Below are 23,020 nucleotides of genomic sequence, written 5' to 3' on the forward strand. Positions count from 1 at the left end.
TGATGGTATTTTCAAAAAGGGGAACTGAAATTTCATTTTGATTTCATTCTGTTTTAAATACAAATTTATGTGCTTGCGCTTTTTAAAAATATCAAGAATGAAAACTTTTAAATCCTAATTTGTGTAACCAGTAAATCTATCTAAAGTGCAAATTGCTATACCCAGTGCTGACTTCGTTTTGAAGTGTTGAGTTATTTAATTCACAGTAGTTGTCTTTTGATTATTTATTGAAAACAATAAACAACACGACTGACACAAATTTGAAATATCATACGCGGCACAGTGCCGGATCTATACATCTTACCACATCGTCGTTCCGTTCTGTTCTAACTGTATTTTCCCACGCCGCGGGAAAAGCCAAGATCAGTTTATCCTTTTAGAGAATTTTAGTTGGAACATAACCAGAATTCTTTATACTTAGTAATTATGATGCATAAGGCAATATTTTTTCTGTGGAAACGGACGATTCTGACAGTGTATCAAATGTAACTTTCAATAACAAGGATTTCAATTTCAAATTTGAGAGAAAATGATTTCATTTAGGATGCTGAAATGAAGATATTAAAATAATGAGGCTTTTAATGATAATATTGAAATGATATGAACAAATTACAGTCATGCAAGAAACTTACTAATTTATTAGCCCAGGAGTGTTAATGACGGAATATGAAAGGGAAATTATTTGAAATGAGTGTAAAAATGAATGGCACTATAAACACAGCAAAACACAATATCGGAAACCTAAGCTAAAGAAGTTAAGAATCTTATATAGTACAATACAGTTATGGCTGTTTTCGCTTTAAGAATTTTAACTCAAAATTATAGAAAAATGTGCATTAAAAACACATAAGAGTTTAATTTCTAATAAAGTTGTAAGATTCCTGGGTGTTTTAACCAACAGCTAAAGTTAAGGAATCTTAAGAACTGATAAGCGAATAATCGTTTGTTCGTGAGACAGAAAACAAAACGTAAGAAGAGTGAAATTACCCTCTACTATTCCAAATTAAGTTCACATAAGATTCCTTCTTGAGTTTTACAATAAAGCCTCAACTCGAGCTTGAAGTCAAGAAATTAAGAACTAAAATTTAACTAATCTTAACTAAAAAGATATAGCCGAAGCTATCAAGATTCTAACAGAGTTGGCTCCTTAACGCTAATTAACGGCGAAGCTATCAAGGGCCTAAAGTACGACCGAGCGTAATAATAGCTTAAGAGAGAGAGTAGCCTGAAAAGGCGAACGCGTGCTAATCAGAATCACTGGCTCTCTAACGAAGTCAGTAGAACTTCACAGTTAAATATTTCTCTTCATTTGCATTCAAACGCGATTCTAAAAATACGCTCTGGCCGAACGCTGTAAACTTGAAATTAAGAAAAGATAAGACTCAAATTTTAACTCAAAATTTAACTGTTAGATAAATTAAGATAATCCTTACAAAGTGAACATAAATACTTGACCTATAAAACTAAAAATGTACTATAACAAAGGAAGAATATAATTTGAAAATACAGAGAATGTTTACACATTTTTAGAACGATTTTAATAAAAAGAACTGAAAAAAAAAAAAAAAATTTTTTTTTTAACAAAACTTTCTGGCAACAGCTTAGTACTTGAAATGGCAACTGTCGTCTGGTACTTTAAAACTTATTCTTCTTCTTTCAAAATGTCACATATAAACAAGCTGTGGATTGAAGGATATGTTTTCCCCCCTAGCCATGTCCTCGACGAGAGAAATGCTCCCATTTCACAATTCAAAAACGCTGATAAATGCTGGTATTAAAATTTCTAAGTGCCAAATAAGGAACATTATTTATTGGAAACGGAAATCAATACCCTGGAAATTTTCTGAAAAGTCCTTCTTTCACGGAAATCACGAATGCAGACGTTTAGTCCAGAAAAAAGGATATCAGATAGCATATTGGAAGAAATAGTCTTTAAATTTTAAACCTCAATTAAACGGCTCTGAAATCGTTTCAAAAATATGTAAATGTTCTATGTAATGATGAATGAAACTATGTCTGTTATTATTTTCGCAAGCTAGGAAAATAACTGCTTAAAATATCATATAAAGTTATGAATGTTAATAATTATTTTAATTACTCATTTAATGCTTTAAAAGCCAAAACGTTCCAGGATAAAACACTTAATTCGAAAATTTGGTTCACGTTCTCTAAATATATTACCCATATTCTTAGCATGAAAAGTCCCTTATATGAAAGAAATCTGTAAAAGAATCTCTTTTATAATTGAAATTTTGATTAATGCCAGACAGTTCCCCTATACATAATTATTACTTTGATATTATGTATCTCAAAATAAAGAATACATGCGATCTATTTCATTTTTATAGGAAAGTTCTCTTTGGGTGATTCGGCCATTATCAATCCTATAACAAAAGGTTACATTATATGCGGAAGAAGGTAAGCCGGTTCCCATTTCATTAATATATTGTTGCGTGCGTACGGGTTCGTAATAAATTGAATGCACGAGTCAGATGAAAATTTAATAAAATTTATTATTATCACAACAAATAAAACAAAATGCTGAAATTTCCTCAGATATTCGTACAATATTACAATATCTCATAGTAGTTATCTTTTAAACTACTCAAACGCTCAACAGAAAGTACTTCAAAACAGAGAACAGTAGAGAAAGCTTATCCAATCTCGCCGAGAATTCGCTACAGTAAACCACGATAGTTTTCTAAACAACTCATAAAACAACTACTGAATTGAGAAGTTTTCCTCCTTTTATAAGCTTTTTAAATGACGCATGAGACATCCTGGTATTTTCTCGATTTTCCCGAAAAGCAAAAGCGTGTAATTGCGAGATATCTATTTATCAAACGCGCGTGCTCCTGTATTTTTCATTTTTCCGGCGTAGGTTTCTCTTCAAATAAGTCGCGTGCAGCATGGCACGGGGAAATTAAACACTTTAAAACAGTTCTATTAAAAATATCAAACTAAATAAATCAGTACAAAACCGTAACACTATACATGCGTAAATGCCTTTTTCATAGACAGAATTTCCTGATATACAAAACAGTGAACTGAGAAAAATAAAATTATGAGTCTTACGGCTCAATTGAAAGCTCATCAAAATGTTTTTAAAAATCTCATGAAAAGCGATATTGGAATCACCTTTAGTGACAACTGAGTCTTTCAAAATAAGGTTCATGTTAGTAGTTCATGTAGTAAAAAAAGTGTAAATCATTTGGTCAGGAATTTATTATTTCTTAGATGAGGAATTTATAAAAGAAACTGTCCTGGAAATGTCAGAAAAAGTGTAAATTATTTCTTGGTGAGGAATTTATCATTTCCTGGGTGAGAAATTTATGATTTTCTGGGTGAGAAATTCATAAAACGAACTTTTTTGGAAATGTCAGATTCGTCTTTGAATGATTTTAGTAAAAATACTGAAATGATTCCTGCAATTTAAATTTGCAAAGTTGTCTCAAAATACTTAAAGCAATGTGGCGGAATGAGCAAACGAGTGAAAATACAAGAAAAAGTTATATGAGATTAATAAATGTTCTCCTTTTTCAATGTAGTTTGATGAATTGAGACAACGCAACTGCTTATTTTTATTGATGTTGTTGTCGGGAGCAGAGCAAATGCTAAAGAGAGAAAGAGAGAGAGATAAAAAGGAAAGCAAATCATAGGAAGGCATAGGGCAGGAATTCAAATACAGCCAAAGGCATGAAGCACTGCCCTAGCCATGTCCTCGACGATGTTCGTGAATGAATGTCTCTGGTCCAGTCATTGTCAATTTGGAAGAGGACCGTTGCGACGACAGGACAGAACAGAAGATGTCCGGGGCCCAGCTGTGTGTTCGTAGTGCATAGACTCTGTGTATTCCCTGGCGCCATCAAGCATTATCTTCATGTCCCTCAGCTGCCCTTTTCTTAGTCTTGCGATTGTAGTTGTGACTTCTTGAAACAGTTTAACTCAGGTATTGAAAATTTCGACCGAGGACGAGCAGAAAGGCCTTCGATTTGCGACAGCATTAGCATCAGAAAGTGTAGAGGACAGGATGGAGGATTCAACTGTTCTGGCTTGCTTATTTTATTCGTGGGATTATTTTAAAGATTATGCGTCTAAGTAAGAATTCTGATTATGATTTCTGTGAAAGAAACAGCAAGAAGTCTAGATATATTCAGTTCTTTTAAAACATTTTCCACTAATCTGTAACTGATAATTTTTTAACTAGTTTCAATAACAGCAGACTGAACAGGAGAAGTGATGGACCGCATCAATAAATTTAGCCAGCAGAAGCTTAAATGCAAAAGAAATAATAAAAATAGCGTCCACATTTGTTATTCCACTCAAGAAAGATTTCTCAAATGGCATCTCTCTCAGTTGCAACCTGATGAAAGATAGTCGGGACTATTAACACAAACCAAGTCAAACTACCTAAGGAGAAGCAAATTTCTACAACGATTTTGTGATTAATTAATTGAGATAAAATATTTTCTCTAAATTAAAATCAAGAACGTGAAAATCTATAATGAAACTTTATTCAGCGATTCAACATTTCTTATACTTTTAACATTGAAATTAATCGATTTAAATTTAGAATTGCTAGAAAAAAATCAAGACAATTATTGAAATGATCATTAGCATTAATGCGTACAAGAAAACGTGATAATGCTGGACGGCCACACAGATCTCTACGTCGTTTGACACAGGGTTCTCTGAAAGGTACAGAGACGAAGTCCTTGAGCCTTAAGTTCGCCTTGTGAGATGCTGTCATTCCTAGATTCATATTCATGGAGGGAAAACGCGCCTTGTCTCCATGGGAAACTGGTCGAGAACTTTTTTGAAAGTGAAAATATTCATTGCATGCAGTGGTCCTCTCACTCTCCTGATCTTAATCCTATTGAACATGTGGGGTTATATGCTCGGGAGATAAACTGCAGCCCTTCTGCTCTCATCAAACTCCGTTCCAGAGCGGAAAACAGCTCTAATTAATATTTGGAGCTGTTTGAAGCCACAATGTATGAATACTCTTATAGCACATAATGGGTAATTGTTGTGCAGCATGTGTGGCTAACAGAGGAGACCACACACCTTATTAAACTGAAACATAACCTTTTCATTTAAATATTTTCACTAACATACAAACTATTACTTTCAAACTGTTTCTTTAGATAATAAAACTATTTAATATTCTTCTTTATCGTTGTTTTCTTATGGTATGACCGTATTAGACTGGTATAACGTTTCTCGGCATTCTGACTTCCTTAAATATTTCTTAAATATTCACATAAACATCAATTATGCTTAACATTTGGACACCAGTGTATATATTCTGTATACAGATCTTAGGCACGTTGATCCCCCTAGTGTATTAGATACTAATTGTTGTGTTGATAAATGTCTGAATTCTTCTGTTAGAAAAAGTGTAAGCTTAATTACTCGTATATTTACTTAGGAAATTTAGAATTACTTTAACTCTTTGGGTTAATAATTCATTTGATTAATATTTTGTTATATGATTTTTCGGCCGGAAAACCAGTGCTTCAAGTCTATTTTGGTTAATTAAATTTAATCGGGAAAATTTGTAATCTGTATTAAGGAATCAGGAAAAGCAGGCGAGGCGAGATTCCGTTGCGACATTCCGTTTTCAAGTAGAATGTTCTAGAAGGTTTTTGCTTTGTCTTGGATTGCTGTAGGAAGAGGGTGTACGTGAGGAAGATCAAGGGTTAATAGGTATTTGCGAGAAAGGTCAACAGGTCTTGGCGAAAGAAGTGTGCACTTTGGTTACTCGTTCTGAGTGGCTGTGCTTGCGCAGATAGGCTGTTTTGTACAGTTTGATGGAAAAGTAGAAATTTAGTCTTGGGAAAAGGGAGTTGCTACATTCTGAATTTTTTGGTAGCTTGCTTTTGTGTGATCGTGCGTAGGGGTTTCGAGTGTAGCTCACTTTAGCCTTTGCTGTCTTCGATGTATTTGCTTGAGCCTCGACTGTTAAGGGGGAATAGCTGCAATTATGCTCCCGACCAAGCGTTTCACTGGAATTTCAGGGAACCGGACTTGTTTAGCGATCTTCGGAAATAATGATTCTTGAATTGTGATTAGAAAAGAATCTTGAAACCCTTTTTAAATTATTGTATTCGATGTAGTTTCTTGTTCCTTGACTGTTAATAGGGATTAGCTGAAATTATGCTCCGCGACCTAGCGTTTTCTTAGGAAATTCGTGAATTCGGATTTGTTTCAGCGATCCTTGAAAGTAATGGTTCTTGAATTGTGACAAGGAAGAATCTTAAAACAGTTTTTACGTTTAGTTACGAGTTCGAAGAAAACTCGAGTCAGAGGTTTTCGTCGTTGTTAGGAGTACTCTATTAATGAACTGCCTATATAGATTTTTTCTTTGTGAACAGCAAGGTGCGGACTCTTGGACTTAGGCACTTGGACTTATGTCTCCATGTTACTGAAAAATGTAACGTTTACATAAAAAACATGATAAATTCTTCCTTCTTAACGGAGACGCTTTTTACCCCGTCGAGCGTTGCTTATAATAACGGTTCATAACTTTCCTGAAGAATGACCTTTTCCGCCAAGTGCACGGAGAAGCCAGGCTTCGTGTCAGGTTTGCTAACAGGAAAATAATTAAGGAAAATAATTTGGCTTGATGTGGAAAATATCTTCCTTTTGTCTAAATTTTTAGTTGTGAAGTATGTTACCATTTCTCTAGCTCCGGCCTTGGACTGCACAATAAACATTTCCCTTTATTTTATTCATACTTAGGATTTAAAAGTGTTTTTCTTGGTTCTTCATAATTGTGCAGAAATCAGAGAAAGGTTTAGTTTAATAATCTAGGAAAATGGAAATAGAGATATAGTCAGCATAAATTGCTCTTCGCTTATTGCTTCCTGTTTATTTGTGTTTTTAATGTATATATTAACTAGGAGTTAAGACATGGCTGAAAAATTTCTAAATGCAATCAATTATATCTTACTCGGAATTTTAAATTGTATTCTAAAGGAAATCTTAATAAGTCTAACTGTTATCCATGAGGTAGTAACTAAAGAAATTTGTGGGGTTTGCCTGCCTTTGTTATAATAAAACTTGTGTTACATATGTGTAAATTTTTGTTCGTTGTCTTGGTTTATTACTGATGAACTTTATAAGCTGGAGGGCTAAATAGTAATTAATTGAAGAGGAAACGAAATATCAAAATAATTATTAAGCGTTATATATTGATATCCCTTATGTTTGAATTGGTAAGGAAAAATGTAATTTTTCTTATTTTCTAACATGAAATAAATTGATATTTAATAGAAAAAAATGATTTATGGGCTATTAGTTTTAATTCATCAGGATCATTTCACGAACGCGGTCCCGGAACGACGTTGTGAACTAATCACAACACAACATGTATTACTTGTAATTATGATTACAAAAATGTTAACTTTGATTGAACTTAAATTAGAAACTAGGAAATAAGTTTCTTTTTGTTTAGAAATTTCTTAACCGGTGAGTTTTATGTAAATAAGTCAGAACCGTGGTGGTAGGTACCATACTTCCGTACCATACACGGTATTGAACATAATAATTTGGTGCACTGCATTTTAAGTTTTCCACTTAAATATTTAACTAATATACTCAGCTGGTAATTGAAAGCTATCGGGGGATTCTTACGTTGTGCCAAATTTCACATTGAATTGAGATGAAATTCTCTACACGTTTCGATAGAAACTAAAACGCTTTTAGCCTTTTCAATAGAGATAGTGTTCTCGTATTAAAAATAGAAGAATACTGTGTTGCTAAATAATATAAATATGTGCCCGACACATTTGAAAAGCAGAGATGTTTCTAAAATTAAGATAAATCATGTGTCATTCTTTTTATTTAAAGATGATCTTCTGTCTGCAATAGATCATTCAGATTTGATACATATTTTTAAAATTAAGCAAATTGTTCAATGTAACATTTAATATTTTAGGTAAATTGTATTTTGAATTTTACAGTGATGCTACTTTAAAACAACGAGGATGTCGATTTGGAAGCTCTGAAATTTACAATATTGGTAAGTGTAAAAGCAGTTTTTATTTTCTCTACGCACTCGGATAAATTAGTTTTCATTTCAAGGAAAAATCATTTCTGGAAATAACAGGTATCACAGATTTGTATGAACAAATCTGAACGAAATGATTTTTATAAATGTGATCGAATGAACGAAACAAGATATTTTTTATAGATATGCTATTAAAAATCGTCAACTGAGAGTGCAAAATAAATCATAAAAAGCTTTCTATTTTTAATTTATTTTGTAATATTTAATGATAATATTTTTAAAAGTTTTTCAAATAATTTACGATGTTTCTGTATGATCAGACCCAGCCTTTTTTCTGTTTTGAATGATTAAAATTCTATTTGAATAGGAGTTTCCTTCTTCATATTAGAATGGATTGAATTAGATTTTTTAATTTACACAAAACTCACGAACACTTTCTGCTTAAATTTTATAATAGGTTTGAACGAGGGATCCTCCTTAGAGATATTACTGAGACATTAGAGATAGTATTTCCGATTTTGTTGTACCAAGTGGCACTGTCTACGACGTCTTTCCTTTGATGACGCGCGAACGTCCAAGACCTTGACGTCTAACTACCGGTTTCACCTCCATTTATCCACTTTGCATAAATACTAATAATAGCAGATAGTAAACAACCTACCAGTCATGCAGTTTCGGAGATACTCGTTCCGAGTCTTCGGGACATTACTATTTGCCCTCTATCAAATTCGTTAAGATCAGCAGCCTTTCTCATCACTCACAAAAGGTAAATGCAAGAATGAGGCCTTACCTTCTCCAGCAGCAGTTAAATACTATTTCCTATTTCACCTCCACGCCATCCAGACGATTTCATTGAAAAATGTGGTGATGATCATATTTTTTTGGCTCGTCAGTGTAGTTATAACAGTATTATATGTGTTTTTAGAAAGACTTTAATTTTGTGTTTTTAGTGTATTATATGTGTTTTTAGAAAGACGAATAATAATTCAGATGGAGAATCAAGGAAGTTTTCAATGCATATAATCACTTGTAAATCAGAACGGTTTCAAAATTAAGCGAATAATGGGATATTGCATCTGTAAAATAAATAATAATCAGTTTTTTTCAGTAGCAAACATCAACAAGGCGAATATATGAAAGATTATCGTAATTACTTTTCCAAGACAAAAGCATCATTATGTAAAATAGTATTTAGATTTTATTTGTTGCGATTATTTTCTTAAACCTATATTAATTACCTGCCAATGAAATTTAAGTTTTATACTCTTGCCTATAATTCTGGATTTAGGAATACTATATTTCTTTAAATCTGAGACGAAACATATATATATGTGTAAAACATAGACATTGCTAAAACCGATACACACTGCGAAATAAAAAAAAAAAAGGGCAGTTCTATCTCTCCCGTTCTACTGGGCCGATTGACGAAATTCAAATTGCGTTCTCCATGTGTCGAAAGTGCGACTTAGGATATATATTAGATTTATACATAGCCTTTATTGAAACATAGGTATTTTTACACAAAATTGCACTTTTCTGAAATAACATATAATTTTTTTCCGTATTTCGAATCTACTACTCAAATTATGCCTAAATATTAAATTTTGAAATTTTTGGTGAGAAATTTATGAAGAAATTCAAAAATTTATCTTGGCGAATATTTTCATTTACGCCAAGAATAATTCACTTGGCGAACTTCTTAATTTATGGCAACCTATTTTACTTTCCTTTTTCTTCATTGTCCAAGAGCGGAAAAAAGTCATCATTCATACTTTCAAATAATTTTAACAAAGTGCATTCACCACATTTTCGTTACTATCGCTTATAATAAACACGCCAAATTTCAAAAGCGCAAAAATATAAATTCACGTATATCTTCGGAAATTGTGAGTAAAAAGGCTCTAATTTTTTGTAGGTATGCATAGAAATACATTTACTTTAAGATGATGACAAAACTTTTATAGGTTATAATTCAAAATCTTTTTCGAAAAATTTATTATAATTATTTAAAAATATGTCATAAAAATAAGCGAATTTTATTTGGAATGAACCTACATTTCGAAATATGAAAGAATTAAACAAGTTTAATAAAAAAGAGGTATTAATAAATATATATCAAATTTAATTAATATTGAGGAGCTAAAATTTTGAAAGCTAATTTTCTAACACTACCTGTGCGATTTTTACAAAACTTTGCAGTTTGGCATAGTGTGAGTCGTAGAATCGAAACATGGAAAACAACTGGCATGTCATTTCAGGAAAAGTTCGATATTGTGTCAAAATACCTGTATTAGAACAATGCTATATATAAATTATTTCCAATCAACTGGGGCCAATTACGAGAGGTTTTACTATATCTGCTTTATTGTTTGCATGATTAAATGTAAATGTTTTGTTTAATTTTGCAGTGGATAAATTCCCTGAAATCGTCGACAGTATTTGCGTCTCTCAGTACAGCAAGAATTTGGCGGAAAGAGCTGTCCTATTTCTGAAAATAAAAGAGGGCTATCAGTTTAACAAAGATCTGGAAAGCAGGATTCGAGAAATGATTGGAAGTGAATTAACGCCTCGACATATTCCAGAAGTTATCCTGGAAGTTCCAGATATACCGGTAAATACCTATTAACTAGATAAATCATAAGCTAATTTTGCGAAATTATTAGTTTACGCAACTATTTGTGATAAATAATAATTTTTCTTTAATTGATCAAACAGGAAAATGCCCTCAAATTTCTAATTAGACTCAAGATTTAGAAAACTTATTGAATCTTCAAATTCAAATGTAATTTTACAAATTTAGCATAGCAGTTTGATAATTAGATTATCTTATTATTATCTTCAGATCGGTATTTTTGTAAAATGAGAAATTTTAACTATACCGATGCAGAAAAAGCGTAAAGCATACGATGCCCTAACCGGGATTCGAACTTCGGAATTTCCGCTTATTCTTCCGGAATTTCCGCTTAGCGAACACGTCCGGAACACGTGTTCGCTAGTTACACCACGAAGGCATATAGAAAGGAGTAAGAAAATACTTCATAAGGTAATGAAATGCATTTTAGGTTTATATATATATATACATGTATGTAAGATAAAAATATGTAAGTCAAAATTATAATTTAAACTAACGGTAACCCTATAATTCTCCCTCTCTGTTTTACAAATCGTAATAAATTTTCTGGATTGCGTCATTTCTAGATCATTTCATTCTGCATGGTCTGCGCAGCGCTGACTACGTAATAATTGGAAACTGAAACTTTTAACTCTAACCAAAACCTTTCTCTTCGTATGCTTTCATAATGGATAACTACGCAAACTTTTGCCTCTGCGCCACTTAGATGTTACCCGCCTTCTTAGCGAGCCTCGTGTTGTAGTGGTCTAAACCTGGGCCGGTATTCTAGAGGTCCGTGGTTCGATTCCCGGCAAAGGTGGTTGCTCATTTTTCATCTCTGCAGCTTTTCCAATTAACATAATGTCTCTACACATTCTGCTGTGCTCCTATCGCAAAAATATCAAAAATGTAAATTTTCTTGAATAGGCACGACTAGAGTGCCAAGTGAACTGTGGCCACAAATGTCAATTGCAAATAAAAATGGAATTAAAACTGTCTCGACTGCCAAGATTTTAGGCATTACGAAGTCAGCATAGTAGCATACTACGCAATTAGAATTCTCCTTCTTCAATATGGATCTACGATCTATAATATCTAGATATTAGGATCTATAATATTATTACGATCTATAATATCTAGATATTACGATCTATAATATTATTGCGATCTATAATATCTAGGTATTACGATCTATAATATTATTACTATCTATAATATCTAGGTATTACGATCTATAATATCTAGGTATCGATGCTGCTCCGTCTTTTCCTTGCTATTATTACATGTATATGTATAAATTGTAAGATGTTTTCTCCCTCCACTAAAAACGAATACCTTAAATTTAAGAAGTCTTACTTTACCGTCTACAAAAAAAGTAATTTGTACAGTAAAATAAACTTTTACAATTTGATGAAATAATCTCTCTAACAGAAACGCAACCAAAATAATATAAAAACTTAGAATTAAAATTTTATTTAAAAAACTGTCAAGATTTTTATCTACTTTCCACTTTGACATCCCTTCCCTTAGGCAGATAGCCCTAGTGTGCTTTACCATAATCTCAATAAAGCAACCAAACTACTCGTATTCACATTGCATATGTGGAAAACGACCAAAATGAACCAAGTGGTTAGCCCAGTCTAATAGCTAGAACCTAGGACGAACTACTAATATTCACCAGGCTTTAACCAATCGGCCACAGGAGGGAAGTACTTATATATATATTTAAAAAGAAAAGAAATGCGGAAGGTCACATAATGTAATTTTGTGTTTTTAATTTCCTCAAGCAAACAGTTCGAAAAACTTGCGAGAAGGTTTTAATGAATGTTGAGAATATAATCATTCTGAGTTATTTCTTAAATTATTTTCGTCATGGGCTGTATCTATCCGAAGCGAGGTTTTATTGAGTAGTTCGTTAAGATAGATATCTTCTATAAACTATTAAAATATTGTTACGAATTTGGTATTTAAAAAGCTAATGTTAGTTCAATTATAAATTAGATGGTTTTATTTCTCGCGTAGTGCAGCGCGTGACGAATATTAAAAGAAAGCTAAGCCGGAAAATTGAAAATACAAGAGCGCGTGCATTAAATAAATATCTCCTTTTGATTTCGAGAAAGTACTGGAAAATTCTAGCGCGTGATTTTAAAATCTTATAAAAGGAGGAAAACATCTCAGTTTGTTGTTGTTTAGAAAACTACTCTTGTCGATTATAGCGAATTCGCGGATTAGCATTCTTTAGCTGTTTTGAATTACGTTCTATTGGACATTTGAGTAGTTAAAAGATAACTACTGTGAGATATTGTAATACTGCGTGATAATTTGAGAAAATTTAAGCATTTTTGTTGTGATAATAATACATTTTTGTTCATTTTTCATCGGACTTGTGCAATCATTTCATAACGAACCCGTATGCACGCAACAATATTTATTTTATATACGACAGACACAAGATTTTTTTTTTATTCACATAGTAAAATAACTAATTTTATTACTCACATAGCATTTTAAACAACTCTGAACGAGCAGTGAAATCACTTTGTAATTGATTTACAACTACATTTAGAGAAGCACCGTCCTTCAATCTCTAAATTAATTGCAGTAAGCATAGGGCTTCTGCTTTACCTTTGTTTAACTTCTCCGAATAAATAGAAAATATGTTAAAGTGTTGACTTTGCATCGTACGAATACTTTTTGACATTTCATAGCACAAAGGTAATGTTTTACACGAGATCGATGCTTTATTCTTCCTTGAGAGATTTATTTCGTGAAATATTTAGCAAATTATTAAAGGGAATGTTTAGCTTAATAACATGCATTTTTCCAGGAATATCTTATGATTTCATTTAGTTGACGATTTCATAGGATTAAAAGACATTTTTAATTTTATTTGGTAGCTCTGCATCGTGCTAATGACATAATGGTGCTTCTAAACATTACGGCAGGAAAAACACACGGAATTACGTTGCGGAGAATACAACGTGAGAAGAAAACATCGTCCAACAAAATATTGCGGTAGATTGAAAAAAAGCAAGATGAAAACATACTAGTAGGAAATACAAAGACAGAAAATAAAATGTCGATAAAACTATGCAATTCGAATGCACTGTAGAGCAAAAACGCATGACAAAAAATGTTTTAAAACGTATTTAAGAGGTAAAGACCGTAGAAATGCACATTTATAGCTTCCATTTAAAACAAATTTATAATATAAAACATTTCTTGGGGTGTTGATCGATATTCGCTAACGTTCTGAATTGTTATTTCTGAATGCATTCGTTTCATATCAATAATTTAGTACTTTTCTTGTTTTTGTCTTTCATTTAACTGTTTATATTTAAAAATATATATTCTCGTTCTTAGTATAACATAAACGGAAAGAAAGTAGAAATTATTGTGAAGAAAATCATCAACAATATGCCCTATGATCCGGAGAGTGTGGTGAATAAGGAATGCTTGAAAATATTTCACGATATGCCAGAACTTCAAGGATTCGAAGACTAATGGCTGCCAATAAAGAAATATTAATAAATTTATTTTGAAACATAAGCCAGGACTATTTTTCTAATTCTTTTTCAAAATATATTTGTTTTCAGATTAACTGAAATGATCAGTATGCATGAATAGAATGTTATATATATATATGATAATTTTTGTGCGATTAGTAATGTATGCTGAGCAGTTAATTTAAGAAATTGTTTAGAAACATTTGAACGTGGGTGTAGTGCCTTATCCTCCAAAACTGTAAACCCGAAAATAGGAGGCGATAAAAGAGTAAGTTGGAGACGGGCTTCCGGTGGGAAAGGCTGAATGCTCAGTGTGGTCATTTTATAAATTTAAACAAGTCTATCAATTGATGTATTTCTGTTTGTACAAAGTGTATATAATCTAAGTTGCGTGGTGTAAATAAGTAAGAAGGTAAATCTGAATTAATTGCGGGGAAGACTCCAACACCGGCCATGGCTGGATTTTACAATAAGTGAAATATATTTATAATGATGATGAGTTTCTTTTAGCATCTGTAAATTTGCTGATTTTTCTGAATAAATAATGTTATAATAAGTCAAAGCTATATTATGATAATATTTAAGTTGCTATCCTATTATTTGGATCAGCAGTGTCATGCTTTTGTTTCTCTTTTCCAGTGTTCTAACATTCATTGCCTGAAAAACGAAACTTAATCTCCAATCACTAGTTATTCAGAAAGGTTTGTTCACGTGATACAATGTTTGTGCAAAGTTAAATGTTATCTACGTATCAGACGATTGATTTCCTGGTAATGATTTTTTATTGCTTTCATTCAGTAAATTTCTAAACGGGGAAACAAAGAAAGCAGGTTTATGTTTTCTGACAAAAAAAATTTATATAAAAATTTGGAAATTTCTACCATGTACAATCAAACGCTGTAAGACATAAGCAGTTAAGTAGGTTACTTGTATATCTTAAAGCACATAACAGCTATTATTATAGAAGTTAAACAATAAGAATCAGCGAATCAGCGAAATACTTGCAAATTTTGCAGGACTAGTTTCAATGGTTCAAATGCAGAACCAATGTTTGTAAATTTTCCAGGATTAGTTTCTGTGAGATTTACAAACATTACGCTGATTCGTGATCTTTAATTTCTCCAGTAATCGTTATTCGGTGTGTTATTTTAATTTAGAAAACATAACAGCTATCTTTCTAAGGAGAAGGATGTCTTCGTGGATGATTTTCTTAAGAAAAACTCGCTCTTATTCCCGTTACATGCAGGGTAAACCACAAAAATCAGTCATGCCAGCTAGTCATTCACCTGTTTTGAGCCTGAAATCAACTATCATTATTAATCATTTTAAACCCTCAGTCACTTGTGGAACTTAGCAAGAACAAAAATTTGTTTTCAATAAGTCTGAAAGTAAAACTAGAAAATTACCCCAAATTTAAAAAAAGATGATTTTTCATTTTAATTACAATGATTTACAGAGGTACTTACTATAAAATTCGGATCAGATTGCATATATGTTACGGCTAAAGCCCTAAGACGGACAGTTCCCGAATTGGCCGGCCAAATCGCGAAACAGCCAATATCGCCTCACAATGACCGGCCAAAGTCCGATCTTTTCTTGATTTCGGAGTTTGGCCAACCAGTTCGCGAAATGACATGGGGCGATCGGCCAAATTCAGAAGAAAAATGTCATGAACAAATTTTGGGTGTTTGTATACCGTAATGCTAATGATAATCACATTATAGCTGCCACCATGGAGGTAGGAAGTATTGCATAGTATAATGAAGAAAGGAAATTGGAAAGAAATGATTTACCTTTTTTTCTCATACATGGCGAAGAGAGATGATTAGAGACATTAATTTCAGGAATTTAATTTTACATTATTATTTTACATTATTTTTAGGAGCTTTTGTTTAATGTTCAAGAAAATATTTGATTACTGTGTATTATGGAGTACTTCCTTCTCCATTCCTTTCAAAAGAAAGTATTTTGTCAAAAGAAAAAACATAATAGAATGTTGCCGCAATAAAATGCAGCAAGGAAACAATAATAATAATTTTAAATAATTTTAATAATTATTTTAAATTAATAATAATTTTAAAATGTGCTGGAAAAAGAATTATATTTTGAAATGTTGGAAAGTATGATGAAGTTCTTGAAATTAATCAACCCTTTCTCCATGTGCGTGAAAGATTCTTAAAACCACCTACATGGAATATTTAACCGTCTTTTTCATAAAATTTTTTCCTCTTTGATAGCACTGAGATGTCTAATGAAATAGAAATTATTCTATTTTGAGTTTCCTTCGTCCATTATATTACAAAAGATTAAAGCAGACGCCTTTTTTTACTTCCTTGTACGAAGTAAAAGGAAGTATTGTAATCGCGAAAAGTTTCAGGCAGCATATTTCAACGAAAATATCCATTTCGACCGCTATCGAATGCAATTTAACGATGTTTTTGCCTGATATCTGTATGTAAGGACAAATTAAAATACTCTTTTCCTACACAAAATTTATAAAACTGCTTTCAAATTATTTCTGAAGAGAATTTTTCGAATTTTTCGTGGCGTCTGTACGAACGTATATACGTACGTACGTACGTTCGTTCGTTCGTACGTACGTATCTCGGTATCTCGCATAACTCAAAAACGAGTAGCCTCATAACGTTAAAATTTTGTATATAGGACTCCTATAACATGTCGATGTGCACCACGTATTTTGGTTGCAATCGGCCGCAGCAAACGTATATAAATATATTTATATATATATCCACTCTGTTACCCGGCTCAGTGATCCCAGTTTCTTTACACTTATATGATTGTAAATTGTACATTTTTTGCTTTAAAAATGATTGAATTATGTTGTTCTTATCTTCCAGTTAAGGTTTTTATGCATTTTGTAAATCTCTATGCAATATTTTTAGAATTATCAACAACTTAAAAATTGTTTAAGTGCCGCTAAGCCTAATAATTTTCTTGATGGCGGCCATTGCTTGTTTACATTTGAAACAGCAGGATAGTGGATTTGTTGCCAATCTAGAGAAACTTAGCAACAACAAAGATGACGCCTTAATTTATTATTGCGAATTAAATCATACTTAATCCTTTCTGGAATTTTTTCGAGGAAATACGTGTTTAAGATATACTTCGTAAATTTTAATACAGATATTTTGAGTTTTTATGTATTTTTGCCTTGTCGCGAAGTGAGAACTGAATTAATCGAATGAGAAATGCTCAATCGTCTGAGAAAAACTGTTTCTTTTTTATTTTGTTTAATTTCTTTTACACATCCTTCTAGCTTTATTGTAGTATTTGAATTGAACATGGGGCAACGATTAGATAATTCTTTAAATGATGTAAATTTTGTGCATTCTGAATTATAATATGAACGAAATATAATACTGTTAAGTGAACCTAGCGCCAGAATGTCGCCATCATAAACAAATAGAATGAATTTTAAAGAATCCATTTATTCTACTGTGGTTTATGCGCTGTCGCCGAAGTAGATTTAATTCAATCCAATACGTTTACATGAAATGCAAGAAAAAATGCGGATAATTTAATATTCCGTACGAGGAAGTCATGTGCTGTACACATCAGATTTTCATTAACATAGAATTACGTTCCTCTATAATGGTCTGATAGGTAAGCAAAAATTAAGACACTATTTGAGGTGTGGACGAAAGCTTATATCTTTGAAACTAGAAATGTTTCAATCGATCTAAATACATCATTAGATAGATGAAAGAGCAACAGCACATTAGCAAATGAAAAAAATAATAATAATTCAATTGGACAAAGGGTATGCGCATAGTTGACATGTCAAAAATGCCTAAATTTTGGTGTGAAGTCCGCGGGCATACGCGAGCGGTTGTGAGTGGCAAAGTCGTCTGATTTGCCAGTCATTTGTGTTCAGGTGATGTTTGCTATTTTTACTTCCTTGTATGAAGTAAGAACGGAGTATTGCAATCGCGAAGAGCTTAAGGCATCATATTTCAACGAAAATATCCATTCTCACCGCTATCGAGTGCAAGTTAACGATGTTTTTGCGTGACATCTGTACATAAGGACAGGATAAAGGACTCTTTCCCCCCCCAAAAAAAAACTGTTAAACTAATTTAAAATGAATTCTGAAAAGAATGTTTCGTGGCCTCTGCGAGTACGTACGTACGTATGTATCTCGCATAACTCAAAAACCAGTAGCCTCAGAACGTTGAAATTTCGTATATAGGAGTGCTATAACATGTATATGTATACCTCGTATTTTGGTTGCAATCGGCCGCACCAAACGAATATAAATATATTTATATACATATCCACTCTGTTACCCGGCTCAGTGATCTCAATTTCATAAGTCTTATATGTTTGTAAGTTGTGCATTTTTTCCTTTAAAAATGATTGAATTATGTTGCTATTATCTTTCGGTTAAAGTTTTTATGGCTTTAGGAAATCTGCAGGCAATGTTTGTAGAATTATAAACAATATAAAAGCTGTGTAAGTGCGGTTAAGCCTAATTTTTAAATAATATGGCTGACATATTTGTTTACATTTGAAACAGCAGAATAGTGGATCTGTTGCCAATCTAGAGAGACAAATCTTCGCAACAACAAAGATAACGCCTTCATTTATTATTGCGAATTAAATCATGCCTAATCCTTTCTGAAATTTTTCGCGAAAATAAGTGTTTAAGATTTATTTCAAAATTTTTAATATAGATATTTTGAGTTTTTATGTATTTTTGCCTTGTCGCGAAGTGAGAACTGAATTAATTGAATGAGAAATACTGAATCGTCTGTGAAAAGCTGTTTCTTTTTTGTTTTGCTTGCTTAATTTCTCTTATGCATCGTTCTAGATTTATTATAGTAATTGAATAGAACATGTGGCAACGATTAGATAATTCTTCAAATGATATAAATTTTGTACATTCTAAGTTATAATACAGACGAAATGTAGCGCTGTTAAGTGAATCTAAAGCCAGAGTGTCGTTACTGTAAACAAATATAGTGAATTTTAAAGAGAGCATTTATTCTATTGTGGTTTATGCGATATTGCCGAAGTACATTTAATTCAATCCAATAAGTTTAAATGATGCAAGAAAAAATGCGTATAATTTAATATTCCGTACAAGGAAGTCATGTGGTGTACACATCAGATTTTTTATTATTGTTATTTCGAGAAGCTAGTGGTGTTGCAATTTATAGAAATTTGACGAATGTAGTAAACTGTGTACCGAGAGAATTTACTGTTAAGGAGCGTAAGAGAATACAGCATTCATAAGCAGGCGGTATTTGGACGTTTGATGTAATTGTTAATGGAGAGTCAATATCAATTCTAACATCTGTATATATTCATCAAACTGTTAATTCAGAAGATCTGAGGATGTTCTTGTTTAGTGCATTGATGAAATATTCTGAGGCGATGAAAAGCTTACTGTAGACACAGATGTTCCATTTAGAATTATGATGTGAGATCTGAATCTAGACGATAAAGGAAATGGAAAGGCATTTGGTTTTAGGAAACATCATTTTAATCTCGGTATAATGCCAAGTAACTGTCCAAGTATAATTTGTAATTCATTTATAGATTTAACATTTGTTAGAAATACAATTGCATACATCTTAAATTATGTATTTTATTTCTTATATAAACGGCCAGTTTTACATAGGGGCATTTTTTGAATGAATAATTGTAATAAATAAGAAATAAAATAAAACAAAATATATATGAGTGTGTGTGTAAAAGCTTTTGTTCGTTTTATTTCTATAAAATCCTCACACTTCCGTTAGTAATTCTAAGCATTAAACTCCAGTGATCTTTAAACTAAAAGAGACAGATTGTCATTTTTTGTCTTTTTTTGTTGCATCAAAATACTATTTTAAACCTTCGGCGGTTGCAAGATTAAGCAGTTCTTTCATCCCAAACATGTGCGATATCTGCCTGTCGTAAATTTGTAATGTCAGGATGTTTGTTTGCGCCCACTGCAGTGCGTAACTTGAATGCGAGTCGACCTCGTCCATGACAATTAAAGTGTTAAAGAAATACTAATATTTTAAATGCTTAATCAATAGGTCTTTTACATGTTTAATATAAATATGTGAATTTATGTTAAAATATATTCCCAATGTTTTTGTTACATACTAACTTCTGAGAAATTATAATTTTTCCCTTATATTTTGGTGCTTAGAACATCCGATGCATCCTATGTGAAACGAAGAAAAGGTGAAGAATACAAAATTATGTAGTTCAAAATATGAAGAAGGCAGTATTATAATCCGGCAGTGCATGGCGGTATAGGCAAAATGTAGTATACCAATAGCAGTACAGGCAAAATGCACATTTATAAAGGTCGCCTGAATGGCCATGTAAAAGTCACATGAATGGTGACACGAAAGCATGTGGAAAGGAGGGAGAAAGTGCCTTATATACTCCTCTTTCCAAGGACTAGGAGGGCTGTGGATTTGGGGTCCCAGTCACTAAATCCTGGTGGTAACGAGTTATCGTCCACCAGCGTTTTAGTTCGGGTGCCACTTATAGAGTAATTAGGTTATATAATGATGCAGGAACATGAAAAATGTGCAATGCCCTCGTCGGGATTTGAACTCCAGACCTCCTTAAGACTCGTTGAGTGTGCTTCCAGTTACACCATGAATGAATGCAGAAAGGAGGCAGAAAGTACCTTATAAGATGTGTGAACCATATGTTGAGTGGTATCGCGTAGTATTGGCACTGTGTTTTTCAGTGGCATCGGGGCATCATATGCAGAGTTGGCATCATAAGTGATAATGATGATCTGAGATATGATGCCTTTTCTCTGTGGTCTTCTTGTGCTATTTACAGTAATTTACATTTCATTGCATTTTAATTAATTACAATAAATCATCATTTTTTTCTCAGTTAAACTTGTGGTATTATCGAAAAGATCTCCGCAGCACGTAACAGCGCAAACATATCCCGTTTCAGTGCATTTATCTTCGCAACGTAATTCAACTTTAAAAATAACTATGAACTTCTCAGTTTAGCATGTTTTCGTCACAAACTATGGCGCAACTGATCTTCATCTTTTGTAAGCATGCATTATGTAATAATGTAAATATTTCTCTCAATTTAATGTGGTTTGATTTTAGGCATAATGTTCAAAGAACAAAGTATGATTATTGACATATTTCGTCGCAGTCAACCGCATTTAAAATATAATCATGCTACTTAATTTTTTTATGATTAATTTTCTTCATTGCATTTTACTCAATAATTTGCTTTATTATGTATAAAATTATTCTCCGAGCCAAAAAAATAATAAACATTCTGTATTATATTTTTTCATTTATTCTTCCATTTTTTTTTAAACTTCATGTAATGGATGACTGTTTCGAGACAACATACCTTTACTCGTGAATAATGTGAAATGTGAATCATTTTAGGTGTCTTTTTGAATTAAAAAGCAACGAATATTAATTGGTAGGAAATCTAGAATCGCTATCACAAGAACTTCGAAGTTGTTTCAGTATTTCGCGTTTAATCCCTTGGTGAGATGATAATATGACGCGCACTTGTCTTGTGAGATGGATATGGAATTTGTCTTGCTCTGAGTTCCATAACCTAAGTGATGTCCCTGCTATTATAAGAGTGCTTCCATCTAAAAGAAAAACAAATTAGAATAAAAATTTAGGAATACGGGGTTTAAAATGCATGATTAAAAACAATTTCAAAGAGCACAGAGAAAATGTAACAACATAAATATTTTTCGCAGTATTATGCAAATTTCAATTTAATCTTAAAAATAAATTTTGTAATGTTTTAAAGTTTCATTTGTCAATCATTTGTTTAAAAGCGAAATTAAAATTAAAATCAAAATTTGCGATTTGTGATTTCCTTACATACATTTCTCTCCAAAATTATAGGATAATCTGAAAATGATAAACATGTTAAATGATAACAGTTTCAAACCATTATCGAATGGTGTAAATATTTACGTTTACTGCCTTGTAGATTTCAGCAGGTTTACTTCTGTGTGAAAAACTGGGATATTAGTAACTGCACAAGAGAAGGGTTAAAAGTCCCTTTATTAACTCTTTAAAATATACAATGCATCAACTCGACGCTAACAAACTACGCCTCTGCTTGGGCGGTAACTGAAAATAAAATAACGAAACTAAACGTTTGACGATATTAACGAGTGATGAAACTAAATTACAGTGCTCAGCGAGATCCCGTTACTTAAACCCCCTTCGAAACTAGCGGCAGCAAGTAAATGCAACTCAGCCACGTGAACCAGCGAGAAGTAAGCGTTAAACAGCAGAGGTGGCGGCTTTTGCTAACTCTCCTCTTTCCTATCGAAACTCGGTTTTTTTTAAACTCTTTCTTCAAAGTAGAAATTTGCATTCGTTCACGCGCGCTACAAAATTTAAGTACTCTGGCACTGACAATTAGGGGAATGAAGGCTTATAGGAAAGTTTGAAATTAGACTTTAACTTGTTAGTTAAAATAAATATAAATACACTGAACTAAACTAACTGAACTTAAAATTGGGTTTACAAGGCAGTAACTTCAGAAGTCCTCTACGAAAACATCTCTGCTAATATTTGTACCATACTCGAGTAGTTAAGTCCAATTCTTATACCACCACTGAGCATCACACGTTTCGGCAAAGAAAGCGATACTTTATTCTATTCTGTAAATTGTTATAGCATCAATCTCGCCAATGTCTTCAAATTCTGAATTCAGTCCATCGAGTAAGAATATGGTTGGAGTTACTGGAATCAGATCTTTCATGTCTTTTGATAAATATGCTAAAGGTTAGGAATTTGTGACTTTCCCACACTCGCATATTATTATCACTAGAACTTTTCAAGTTATGACAGCCTTTTCTACAGATCTTCTAAGGAGCTGTTTAATAATTCCAACAAGTTCTTC

General features: G+C 32.4%; 2 protein-coding genes across 2 annotated transcripts in view; one reads left to right on the top strand and one right to left on the bottom strand.

The window, feature by feature from the left end:
* The window catches only part of LOC118194420 (acetoacetyl-CoA synthetase-like), a 57,068-nt gene extending 42,381 nt beyond the window's left edge, over nucleotides 1-14,687 (top strand). Inside the window, exons 15-18 of the mRNA XM_035365576.2 lie at nucleotides 2,349-2,418; nucleotides 7,968-8,026; nucleotides 10,423-10,625; nucleotides 13,989-14,687. Of these exons, the coding sequence (XP_035221467.1) occupies nucleotides 2,349-2,418; nucleotides 7,968-8,026; nucleotides 10,423-10,625; nucleotides 13,989-14,129 (473 nt within the window). The 3' untranslated portion in view covers nucleotides 14,130-14,687. The remainder of the gene's footprint in view (nucleotides 1-2,348; nucleotides 2,419-7,967; nucleotides 8,027-10,422; nucleotides 10,626-13,988) is intronic.
* A 5,035-nt stretch (nucleotides 14,688-19,722) lies between these two features.
* The window catches only part of LOC118181321 (alpha-2-macroglobulin-P-like), a 137,918-nt gene continuing 134,620 nt past the window's right edge, over nucleotides 19,723-23,020 (bottom strand). Inside the window, exon 35 of the mRNA XM_085825574.1 lies at nucleotides 19,723-21,743. Within this exon, the coding sequence (XP_085681700.1) occupies nucleotides 21,559-21,743 (185 nt within the window). The 3' untranslated portion in view covers nucleotides 19,723-21,558. The remainder of the gene's footprint in view (nucleotides 21,744-23,020) is intronic.

This window comes from Stegodyphus dumicola, chromosome 10 (assembly GCF_044657685.1).
Source record: "Stegodyphus dumicola isolate Sdum_Otavi_A_Nest chromosome 10, ASM4465768v1".
NCBI classification, from domain to species: Eukaryota; Metazoa; Arthropoda; class Arachnida; order Araneae; family Eresidae; genus Stegodyphus; species Stegodyphus dumicola.